General features: G+C 35.8%; 1 protein-coding gene across 13 annotated transcripts in view; it reads left to right on the forward strand.

Annotated features, from left to right (window-relative positions):
- Positions 1 to 13,495, forward strand: part of Dlg2 (discs large MAGUK scaffold protein 2) — a 2,328,307-nt gene that overhangs the window by 1,450,898 nt on the left and 863,914 nt on the right. Inside the window, exon 1 of one of the 13 annotated variants that reach the window (XM_008844182.3) lies at positions 8,360 to 8,729. The exons of 11 other annotated variants lie outside the window; for them this stretch is intronic. In XM_008844182.3, the coding sequence (XP_008842404.1) occupies positions 8,607 to 8,729 (123 nt within the window). In that variant the 5' untranslated portion in view covers positions 8,360 to 8,606. Of the gene's footprint in view, positions 1 to 8,359; positions 8,730 to 13,495 lie in introns of those variants that run through there. One more of the 13 variants, XM_008844186.3, reaches the window with a different exon arrangement.

Genomic DNA, 13,495 nt, shown 5'->3' on the forward strand with positions numbered 1-13,495 from the left:
GAAATTGTGGTCTGTTCCTCTGACTAAATTTACCTGTATCCTTTGCTTTCCTTGCTACTGGAAAGTGGTTGTTTTTCACTAATCTTCTCTTCCTCCCTACTAACCTCCTTAGACAGAAAAGTTAGCTGCAAGATTATAGCATGAAATTATAAGAACTTGTCACTTAGTATAAAAACTCAGGATTGTGAGACTTTCTAATGGTTCTAGGAACTTTTAAAGAAAAATTTAAAACTGGCTTCAAGGAGGTACAACTTGATAAGTTTTGACATTCGAAATTATCTATTCAAGAAAATGATCTTATCCCTCACCCCCAAAAGTTTCTTTATTCCCTTGTGCAATCCGTGCATCGAACTTCCTCCCCTACCTCCAATTCACAGGCAGCTACTGTTTTTTCTGTTACTCTGCATGAGAATTTTATGTAGATGGGTTTATGAATTATGTACCCTTAAACTTCTTTTACTCATGACTATTTTCAGATAAATTGTTTATTCACTTACCATTTGGTGTTGCTTTTTACTTGGGTCTATTATAAATAACATTATTATAAATACTTATGAGACTAAAGGGGCATATGCTTTCATTTCTCCTGGATAAATACCTAAGAAGAGTAAGATGATTGAATAATAATGTAGGATTACATTTAAGCTTTTAAGCAACCACTGAACAATTTCTAAAAAGCTTTTTTGATTTTATAGTCTGACAATATATTAGAATAACAACCTTTTGCAAGTACACCAACACTTGGTTTGCTCCATCTTGGTATTAACCACTCTAATAGGTGTCTTATGGTACTTCACTGTGGCTTTAATTATTTTTATGTAATAATTCACAATGTCAATGATCCTCTAAAAGTTATTTGAATCTTTTATGTCTATAGTGTTGAGGTATCTGTTCAAATCTGCTTCTTATTTTAATTCTTTATTTTCTTATTATTGACTTTTTGTATTTTGGGTTTTTCTATATACTTTGTAGACAAGTTTCTTATAGATATAAGATTTGCAAGTGCTTCCTTGTATTCCATGGCTTATCTTTTTGCTTCTCTATTGGTGTTTTTCAAAGAGAACAGTGATTTTTTTTATTTAATCGTGTCAGCTTTATCAGTGTGTTCTTTTATGGACTGGATTTTGGTTAGGTAACTCAAAGTTTTGATACATTTTTATATGTTTTCTTTCAAACACTTTATGATTTTCGTGGAGGTCTGTAATCCATTTGAAATAAGGTGTGTGGATTAAAGTTTGTAATTTTGCATGTGGATATCCAAACAGCATTCTTTGAAAATAAAGAACTTTTCTCAATTGAACAGCCCTGCATTGTTGTTGAAAATCTGTATTCTGTATGTCTCCTTTGTGCTAGTTCTGTTTTGTCTAGTTTGTAATCTCTTTCTAAGTCAAAAAAGGCTCACAATGATTTTTTCTTTAATTTTTATTTTCTTTTTCAAGTTTGTCTTTGCAACGGTATATCTTTGGGATTTCCACATGATTTCAGAATCACCAATCAGTAAAGGATTCCCTAATTAAATAACATTCAGGGATTTGGTTTGGTATTGTGTTACATCCATCATTCAGTTTTCAAACACTGGCATCATTACAGTAATTTTCCTTCTGAATTTCCTCTTGGAAGTTTGGGATATAACTTACTGGTACAGTGCTTGCTTAACATTGGCAAGTCCTTCAGTTCAGTCCCTGGTATCTAAATAAATAATAAATTAAAAAATAATCTGCAGTTTTCAGTGCAAATGATTTGCATACTTTATGTATATTTGATATGTCTAAATGCACCATGATTCTTTTTATTCTGATTTTTATTGAGTTTTTCTGCATTTCATAGCTCTTAATCAAATTTAGATCCCCTCCTTGCCACCCATAGTCCCCCCACCCCACCAGATTTCAGGTATTCTGTCATATATGTTAAATCCTATCCGGTGCAGTATTTGTACCCAGATGACCCGGGGTGCAAATTCATCCACTGGCGTCTAGTCAGCCTATTTAGAGTCACTCCCTTAGAGGAGGTCTACTCTCACTCTTCCCACATTAATAATTTGCCAATAGTTTCTTGACTAGGGATGGGACCTGCTGCCCATTTCCCGTTTTATGCTGGGTTTTGGTCTAATTGAGTCGGCATGGGTGTTGTGCATGATTTATGATTATGCTGAAAACTTAGTTTCATTCAATGTTTTTTCCCTTCGGTTGTTTAAGATAGAAGCTGAATTAACTAATTTGAAACCATCGTTTCAAATATAGTCATGAAGTGATGCATAAGCTTTCTTAATTATGACTTTAAGAACATGTGAGTCAAGTTAGTATATACTATTTCCATATGCTTAAAATATAATCTAATATCATTTTGACTTGTCTTTGACTAGTTGATTATTTAGAATTGTGTTATTTAATATCTGAATACAGGAGAATATCTAGATATTGTAGACTTCGTTGTGATCAGGGAATGTGCTTCCTGTAGCATGGATCATTTTATATCCATTGAACTATATTTTACTTGGAGTAGAGAGATTACTCTGTGGTTAACATCACTTGCTATACAAACATGAGAACCAGAGTTCATATCCCAGCTCCCATGTAAAGTGCCTGAAACCCCAGCACTAAAGGAATTAAGACAAGAAGATCATTGGGACTTTCTGCTACCAAACTAGCCCCCAAACAGATGCTCCATGTGAGACCCGTCTCAATGGAGAGACGAGAGACCCTGCCTCAAAGGAACGAGGTGGATGGTAATAAAGGAGAACACTCACCACCCTCCTCTGACCTCCATGAGTACCTGTCCATGTGCCTGAGCATATTTAACATGCACAGACACATCACATGCACATACATCATATGCACACATGCAAAAATAGAATGGTATTTATGTCCCACATGTCTGTTCTTGGTAAATGCTACCCAAGTAATTGAAAAGAATGTGTGACCTTGGCTGCTGTTGAAGTGCCCTACAGAGGTATGTTGGTTTTCCAATGTGCTTATTCACTTAGTTGTTCAGAGAAAGGTACAGATACCTCCAGCTAGAACAATGGGTTTCTCTACTTCTTTGTGCTTTGTAGCTTCAAAAAACTAATTTTATCATTTCAATAAAACAAGGAGACTGAGCTAAAACCATTTCCTTCTCCATTTTGTGGCCTGGACTACCTATAAGATAAGGAAATAATAAGGTCCATCTTGTTTTCTTTCTCTTATAGTTCTTCCCTTCTGTCCTTCCTTCCTTCCTTCCTTCCTTCCTTCCCTCCTTCCTCTTTTTGCAACTTCAAAAAGTATATTTTATTTATTAAAGAAATATTTTTTGAAAAAAAACTGCTAAAAAACTTTTTGTAACATATTGTAATGATGTAAATTAACCTCTTAGTTAATTTGGTGTTGAAGCCCAATCAGAAGTTAAGAATTTTATTGGTGTTCTTATACGATTACTTTTTAGTATTTAATTTTTGGGTTTTTTTAATGATTTATTTTTTTAATGATTACAAGGAAATAGGTCTTCCAGGCGACTGGTCAGATACTCATGAACTCATAGCAATGGTGACAGCATGCACAAGTCCTTATGCAAGCTCAAACCAGACAAAATCCCAGTATAGTCATTGGGAAATAGGTAAGCGTTTGGGATGGGATGGCTGCTGGGAAGAGGAGAGACAGTGTCTTATAGGGATGGGACTCCTGGTGTGCCCTGTGAATGGACTACACTGAAGGATATTTGGGGACACAAATCAGACTCTATGGCCATATTTTATATTTATTACATATTTTATATGTATGCAAAATACATATAAAATAAAATCCTTCCCAGTGAAAACATCTGTCTCTGTTCAGGTCATGCCCAGATGCTGAGCCATCTCTCCAGCCCCCATTTACACTTCTAAGAATTATTTTCTTTGTACCTCTCTCTATCATCCTACTGCACTTTAAGTACCTTAAGGATAGATTGAGCTTTTTTACTTTTTAATTGGAATTTTGTGATTTTTATTTCATTTTGATTACATTTCTTTTCTTTTCTTTTCTTTTTTTTTTTTTCGACAGGGTCTCTCTGTAGCTCCAGATCCCAGCTGTCTGGAACTGACTATGTAGACCAGGCTGGCCTTGAACTCACAGAGATCCACCTGCCTCTGCCTCCCAAGTGCTGGGTCTACAGAAGTGCACCACCACGCCCAGCTTACATTTTTTATGTATATAAAATATACATTTAATATAGTACATTATATTTGGTGGGGTGCAGACAGGTGAGGGGATCTGCATACTATCTAACTATACTTTATGGAGTTCATTTCTTTTTGTTATCTCTTGTCCATCTTGGTAATCTGTTCATTGGAACCATTCATTCTTCTCAGCTGAGAGAACTAATCTAGATCCTGTTCATTTTTGCAGGAAGTGGAACTATCATGAAGTTATATTCAACCCTGTCACCAAGAGATGTTGCTTAAATCACTCCTGTCTGTATATAGTGCTGCCACCACACAAAAACCATTAGAATCCTGAAGTATGTAATCTAGACCATGTCAGTATATGTAGATATGATACACATGTGGCTTGGTGATTGTTAATTGGAAAATAGTAGCTGTTACATACCAGGAATTGTGCTAAGAGAAAGCAATACATTACATGGGCAGGAGAGTTTCATGGAGTGGAATTTCAAAAGAATCATGTGAATGAAATACTATACTTTTATTCTTTTTATTCTTTCTTGAATCATGCTTGACACCTATCTGGTTCAATATATTTTTATTAAATTGAATGAACTTGAACTTGAGTTAAGAATGATATTTGATCACAGAAATATTTGATTTATGTTGCCCCCCCCCCAAACTTAGTTTTGGATGGATGGGTCTAGAACTAATAAAATTGAGCATAAATACAGATCTTGAGATACATACTTAGTGAAAACTGAATAGCTAGCACAACATAAATGATTGTGCCACTTAAGACCTCCATAAGTCTATCAGTGTGTGTATTTTAGAGATTGGAAAAGAAATATGTAGAATTCACCACCTCAACTGATTTAAGGGAAACCAATTTCTCTCAGAATTTTGTTGAAATTAGGATTAGTTAATATTAGGAATATGAAACAACTAGTTTGAATTCAAGAATAGCCTTGGCTGCTGAGAGGGAGAAAGATGGTGTCTTAAAGGATTGGGACTCTTGGTGGGCCCAGTGGATGGACACAAATCAGACTCCACAGTAATTATATATGAGAGTTCATTAAAAGGCTCTAAATGCCATCAAACTATATTGTATGAAAATCACACATTCAGTTAAAAAAAGGAAAAAAGTAAAGAATTGCCTTGAGGCTCAGGGAACTTCACAGAAGAGGAAACAGAAAGAATATAAGAATCAGAGTGTGGGGAAGAGCTGTGAAATGCTGTTTTCTAGACATGGCATGGCTGTTGCACACATGCACTCATGGTGGCTGTGAATACCTTCACAGAACCTGTAAAAGATCAAGCCACCCAAATCCTAGTATAGATGAGCTAGAGGCTCTCCAGGCCCCAACCTTAACTGCTATTGACAGCTGGTTGTTTCAGGAGGGGAACTCATTTTTAATGAGTTCATGCTACCTGCTTTCTGTCATTTACATTTCTTTTTAAAAATTATTTATCAGTATTTTTTTATTTTATGTGTATGCCTCTATTACCTGCATGTAAGTGCACCCGTGTCATGCAATGCCTACAGAGGACAGAAGTGGCTGTCAGATCCCCTGAAATTGGAGTTACGGACACTTAGCTGCCATGTGGGTGCGGGGATTCGAACGCGGGTCTTCTGCAAGAACAGCCAGTGCTCTTAACTGCTGAGCCACCTCTCCAGCCCCCATTTACACTTCTATAGAATTATTTTTCTTTGTACCTCTCTCTATCATCCTTTCTATCGCACTTTAAGTTCCTTAAGGATAGATTGAACATTTTTACTTTTTAAATTGGGTTTTTGTGATTTTCATACAAGATAATTTGATGATATTTAGATCCTTTATCCACACCTCCCTTTATTGCCCCTCCACAGTTTAATGTAGTCTATTATATTGTATCCCCAAATATATTATATACATATAATATAATGTAGTATATTATATTGTATCCCCAAATGTTCTTCATGTGGGTTCATCTACTGGAGCCTGGTTTATCTACCAGGAGTCCCATCCTTAGAAAAGAAATTCTCTCTTCCTCTAGAAGCCATCAGCTGCCAAAGTTCTTTAGGTTGGGTTGGGGTTTCTTACCCACTTCCCTATGTCTATGTTGGGATTTTGTTTGGTTTGAGATTGCATGGGACTTGTACATGCTGTCACCATTGCTGTGAGTTCAAACTACAAAAAAGAAATGGCCTGGAAAGGTATACTCACTGGTTCAATAGTGGCATGACTATGATTGGAGTAACTAACCACTGTTTAATTGGATTAAGGACTGTTTCATAGGATGGAGCCCATACCTAACATTGATATCAGACTTAGGAACTTGAGGGTAGACATGTCACAGGACATACAGGAGAGGCTAATACTAGTTTTCTACAATATAGTTATCATATTAAACTGACTCCTAATGACTTACTGTTATACCTATAGATTAAGGATATATCAACTCACAAGAAAAGTTTCCTTATGCAGCACATGGTGATTAACACAGATTGAACTTTTTATATATCCATTTACACAAAAAACAGTCACAAAATATAGCACATTAGAAATGTTTCATGTGATTGCAAAATAAGTTAAAAATGAGCTAGTATATTATCTAAAGAACATTTTATCCTGATTTTCCACATGCAGATTATGAAATCGCTAACATTTTTGCAAAGAGTAAGAATGAGAGCATCTTTGGGGGAGATTCTGGTCAAATTGCAAAAGGTCTGTTGACCAAAATGTAAAAGAAACTCCAGTTATGAATAAAATTCATAAATTTCAGGCTAAAATAACGGTGCTGTTTTGTTTTCGGAGTTTAGAAACCATTGACTGGGATTTTGGAAGATGATTTAAGCAAAAACAAAACAAAAACAAAAACAAAAAACTTTTATTTTCCAGTCGCTTCCTGAGAAACTCAGAACATTTACTAGTGAAGGAATATTTTGGGGAAGTTGTGGGCAGGCTGGCCGACAGTGCATGAAGAAGTAGCATGTGGTTGGGGCAGATGGGAGCGTATAAGGGCAGGAATAAAGGCAGAGGAGGGATTGTGGGCGTGAGCTGAACAGAACACCATGAATGAGAAAAAGAAGGTTGGTGAAAGCAACACTGAAAAGCAGACTGTCTGAAGTCAGTATGATGGTGTATATCATGATACTAAGGAAAACGGTCTCTCTGCCAGTTAGCACAGGTAGAAATTCGGAAAGGTCAGCTCCACCTCTAGTCCCTGCAGTTTAATTTTTTTTCAATATAAAAGTAAATGATAAACGATGACTGTGGGCATCCGTCTTGGAGGTTTTTGTGCCATAAGGTCATTAGTATAAAGGAGTCTGCTAATATCGGTGCGCAAGGCAGAAAAACTAGGTAACCCAAACCATTCAGGTTTTCCAAAAATAATGCAGCAGAAATTTTTCATTTGTGCACCAAACATTTTCAACATTTTATACCTTGATTTATACTTCTTGAATTTTTATGTGCATTGAATGCACAATGTATTTGTTATATACTTTCTTCATTTGCCTTTTACTTCTCATAAAGTATGAATAAATGGTGCGATTGCTGGTTGTGAAATTAGCTCCTTAGCACTTTCTCACTGCTCAGTGCCTTCTTCAAAATGTTTTACCACTACCGCAGCAGTCCTTTAGAGACTGTTGGAACTGTTGGGCAGGCTACTCTCCTTAGTGAAAGTTAAAAAATATATATCTTGAAATTAATTATACTAGTCCATTTTGTTGTTAAAGTACACAAACACATATATATCCATATAACACATAATCATATGTGGTTTATTTTAGAACAATGAATAAATGTGAATATTCCCCTATGTGTAAGCAGCACAAATCTTTCCTAAGTACTTTTAAATTCCAAAAGTAAACAATTGACTTTGGTTTATAATCATGAGTTTTCTGACTAATCTTTGGGGTATAATCTCAGATAAACAACTTGTAGTGTGATGAGGGTGGTGATAGTCTACAAAGGAATAATATTGCACTTATGTGTGTTAACTCAGAGAGTTGACAATATTAAAAACTGCTATGAGTGTGTATGCATTCCTCACATAGTAGACAAGAATGGATACCTGCCTGTATGCACACATGTATGCATATAATCTCCATTCCATTTTACTATTTTTCACTCAAATTATACCTCTGTGGCCCTGCCACCCAAAGCTTGTGGTAGAAATAATTTTCTTGCCACTGTCTTCCTCCCACTTCTTTCCCCCGCACACTTATGGTATGTGCAGTTTCACCAGACCCATATGAAGACAGGGGAACACTGATGGGGTTGCTTTTCACAAGTGTGGGAATGAAAATCCTTCCCAATGAAAACATCTGTCTCTGTTCAAGTCATGCCCAGTTATCCCCTCAAAGAAATGTTCTGATTAACTTTTTTTTTTAAGTCTTAAGATAGCAGTTTGTGTAGCAGATCTAATTAAGAAGTTTATGTAACCGATCTGCAGGGTTTTTTTTTCCCTTCTTCTTTAACTGGGTTCTTTGAGCTCAGTTTGAATGTTACCAGCTTTCGCTATGCAACGGCCAAGTGCTTCCCGAGCTGAGAATTACCAGCTTTTGTGGGATACGATTGCTTCCTTAAAACAATGTGAACAAGCTATGCAACATGCCTTCATTCCGGTAAGGAAGATGTCTTTTTATTTGCTTGGGGATCCTTTTATTTGTAACATTGGCTTTTGTTATATTAGAGAGAAACACAGGTATTCTGTGAATTTGAAAACATGGATTCTTCTCTGTAGTCCCTGTTCAGAGTAAATCTAAGCCTGATTCTGTTTGCTTTGTATGAAATCTGTATTCTTATTATGAACAAACATTGATAAATGAGAAAGAGTAATAGTGATCCAAATTAATGCCACTAATAATGGTAGTTTCTCATAGTAACAGGCACTAAAGAAGGAAAGAAATATTGATGTTCCCCATACTAATATTAGAGATAACTTGTAGTTTACATTTCCTGGTTGATATCCAAAAAATACTTAGAGTTACTTTAATATCTTTTCCAGGTGGCTTGACAGATAGATCAAAAGGTCAGGGATTTGCTTTAAATTCTGTATCCTGTGCTAATTTGAGTGCAATACCTATTAAGACTCCTAAAAAGTACGTTTTTCTTCAATAGTGATGCAATACTTAGATATTTGAAAACATGCCTGATGGAATTGATAGATATATGAAGTAAACCAATAAATGAGTCTTTATTTGGTATTATGTTGAAGAAATGATGCCTGTTCCGATGATTTACCCAACTAGTGGCACAAGGCTGGCCACATTAGATCCACTGAGATGAGAACAGTACTTAAAAGAAGTATAAGAAGGGAGTTGATTGTTTTTATTAAATCTATACTGAAGTATTGGGGCCACAAATTAGTAATAAGAGGATATTCTTACAACTTAATCCTCATTAAAAATCATGGTGAACTTACTTATGAAAAATATTATTTCTGCCATTGAAACTGAAGAGATGTGCTTCTCTCAACAAATTAACAACATAAATCTTCCTTGAAGTTCAGGTTGTTTTCAAGTGTCTCAAATTAGATGTCATCCTCTTTCTCTCTGCAACTTAGGAATCACCTAATGCTGCAAGAACCGCTGTTATCTGAAGTTGGTCTAAGTGAATGGTGTGTTCCTAGTGGATGTCTGTATGTTGATCTTCAATATCAACAATGTAAGACATCTGATTTTTGCAAGGAATCATAAACATTGGAATCTCTTTTGAACCGTGTTCAGTTACTATGATTCTGTTTTGAGCTGGAATCTGTGGATGTACTTTGCTTCTATGTGTGTCAAACTCTTCTTCCTTTGTTTCATCAAGAAAAGTATTATATCCCTGTGAATCTCAAGTGTATGCTCTTCACTAGCCTTCTTTTGTTAGACACACTTTCTGCATTTTTGTTTCATTATATACACCTCTAATTCATCATCTAACATACTATTTTAAAGTATTTTGTTCATTGTCTTCCTAATATCTTGTAAATTCTTAGAAACAAAAAGGAATATATAATATTTGTTCTTCTATACTGAACTCCCTGATATAGAGATACGTCTATTCCTAGACTTTAATGCAATGCCCAACAAAGAAAGAGTGCTTGGTGAGAATATGCAGAATGTCTAACTCAATTTTGGGAATTCAGTTTATTTCATAGCATTTATCAATAGTTTTGTTTACATTGACCTAATAATTATTTCTGCCTGAATTCATCTAGAGAAAACAGTAATCCTTTATTTGATCATTACAGAGTGGATAGTGGCATAGACAGTTATATGTTAATACAGGAATTAATACAGGAATAAGCTGTATTGCTCATACATAAACATACCAAGTTATCATTTATATGTGAAGCTACTGGGAATTTTCTAATGTTTCAAACCTCCAAACTTCCAAATCTTTATTAAAGACATACCATTATAATTATGAAATTAAAAAATATTTTATTTATTTTTTTATTTTATGTGTATGCATGTATTGCCTGCATACACATAAAGTAAGTGCACCCGTGTCATGCAATGCCCACAGAGAAGAAAAGAGACTGTCAGGTTCCCTGGAACTGGAGTTACAGACAGTTGTTAGCTACCATGTGGGTGCTGGGATTTGAACCTGAGTCTTCTTCAAGAATACTCAGTGTTCTTAACCACTGAGCCATCTCTCCAGCCCCATAATTATGAAGTTTGTTAAAGAAACTATAGCTACTATTAAAATATCACCACTTGAAGATAATAGATAATACTATTTAAATAAAACCTAAATTTATTTTGATTATCCTATATAACATGCATATTAAAAACAAAACTCTGTTTCCAACTGTATGTACCCTGTAGATTAGGAAACAAACATATATATATGCAATTATATATGGCAATTTTGCTTAATGATACCCTTCACTGAAATTCTATGCCAATTCAAAAACATGAAAATGTCAGTCTTAGCTGCTGGCCTTTAATTCCAGAAGAGGCAGGCAGATCTCTATAAGATCAATGATATCCTGGTCTACCTAGTGAGTTCTAGGCCAGCAGTGGCTACAGGAAGACCCTTTCTCAAAAACACGGGGTGTGTCAGGGGAGGGGGGAGAAATGACAGTCTGTATGACTCAGATAATTGTCTCCTATAAAATAATCCTAGTAATTTGAATAATGTAAGAAGTACAGACTCATATCAGTGTTGCTGATCTTAGAGAAACTGACCAAACCAGTTCACAAGTAGGTGAAAGTTCTTTCTTGCACACACTGTCAAGTATGGATTTCTAACAAATTTCTAACAAATCATTAAAATAGTCTGCATCCTAGGTATTCTTGATCATCTCTAACTCATAATTACCATGAATAGTATAAGAGATTTCAGTTAGTGTATTTTTACAGAGTATTAAAAAATCTGATGTATAATCTCAAGCCATTGTATAGGACAGGGGTATAAAGATGATTAAGACTGATTAAGATTTTTCTATATGAAACACAACAAAAATTAAATAGAAACAATTTTTTTAAAAAAATTCACATTAGTGACAATAAATGTAGAACAGCCAATACCTGGATCATATTGCTCAAAACAGTCTATAGAGAAGATGGGAACCAACCTGTGATGTCCTTCGGTTTCAGGATCTGATTGCACAAAATATATTTTGCTTATAGACATGAGATAGAAATCAAATCAGGACACAAGCAGGTTCAACTGCTAGACCCAATAGACCTGAGTTCAAAACAGCAGCAAAGATTTCCCACATCTTTTAGTATGAAGTATATAGCCAATGTAAGCTCATAAATATTGAATGCATGATGAGTAAATATCTCTCAAGAAATCTTAGTCACTGACTCCATCAATGGACTTTCGAACATCTACTAGACATTATCTTTGGATTATTGGGCAAATCCAAGGCTTTTCTATTTCTTGAAGGGTTATATTGGCTTGTAAAATTGGTCACATAATTAGCAATTCTTTTCATAAAAACTCACCTGTGGTTTTACTCACCAGTTTGTTCAGCTCACCCACGTGTTCTAGAGTGTGTGCTATGTGCTAGCTATAATTCCACACCCAGGATCAGAGAACAAAGGGACATGTATACTTTTCTGTGGCATGAACACTTTGTAATAAGTGACCCCCTTGACCAAATGGTGCCACCATCTCTTACTGCAGTGCATGAAGGTGCTTTTCTTAATGTTTGGTCATCATATTCAGATTTGGTAAAGTCATTGACCCTGGGATTCTGTAAGCTTGCAGTTTATTGTGTCTGCCCATCTTGTTGCTAGAAACTAGGTTTCTGTTAATCAAAGATCATTTTAAATGGTGTTCATTTACCTATTTCTGAAAATTTTATTTTGATCTTAATATGAATGTTAGACATCTTGCTACGCATTGGAAGAAATACAAAAATAAATTATGATTATTGTGTTCTTGTGGTTGAAATTCTGCCTATAGGAATTTTCTTTATTTATAGATTAATGTTTTATTATTTGAAACTTTCAGCTGGGTGTGGTGATGCACACCTTTAGTTCCAGCAATCGGGAGGCAGAGGTAGGCGGATCTCTGTCAGGTCAAGGGCAGCCTGTTCTATATAGTGATTTCCAGGCCAGCTGGGGCAACTGGGAGACCATGTCTCAAAAAAGAAAGAAAGGAAGGAAGAAAGGAAAGAAAAGAAAATTTCATAGGTGTATACAATACGGCTTTATTATATATACCTCTTGACTTCCTTTCTTTACACCCCCCTCGAACTTCTTAATAAGCCACAGAATCCAGTTAGTGCTTCACAAATGCATATGTGTGTAGAGTTTTCTACTGATACCTGGGGTACCTGCCAGTTGCCACCCCTCAGAGAAAAGTAACTCCCTCCCTCAGCAGCCATCAGCTGCCAGTAACTCCTCAGCTAATGGTGGGAACTTGAGATCCCTTACCCCTCTGTGCTGAGACTTTTAACTGTCTTGACTTATGTAGGCCTTGTGCAGGTAACCACAGCTGTTCTGAGTTCATCTATGCAACAGCCATATCGAGTCCTCAAAGCACTTTAATGGACAACTCCCCATCCTCCATCTCATACATTCTTTATTCCCCTGCTTCTATGATGTTCCCTGAGCCTTGAGTGGAATAGATATAGATGTTCACGAACAGATATGCACTCACAGTCACTTATTCTCAGCACTTTGAACAGTGATGAATCTGCATTAATCAGTATCCACTGCAATAAGAGTCTCCTTTGCCCAAGGTGGAGAGAGGCACAAATCTAAAGGACAAGAACATAGATACTTAGAAGACATTTTGACAGCATAATTCAGCACAACCTCAAATTTTTCCTCCTTCAACCTATAACTTCTGAATCTATGGGTTTTTACCCTATTTATAGTAATATGGATTCTCCCCTATGAAACAGGTCTTAAATCCAATCAAGAGAGTGGTTGGTTATACC

The sequence above is a fragment of the Nannospalax galili genome, unplaced genomic scaffold, assembly GCF_000622305.1.
Source record: "Nannospalax galili isolate Female #2095 unplaced genomic scaffold, S.galili_v1.0 scaffold278, whole genome shotgun sequence".
Lineage (NCBI taxonomy): Eukaryota > Metazoa > Chordata > Mammalia > Rodentia > Spalacidae > Nannospalax > Nannospalax galili.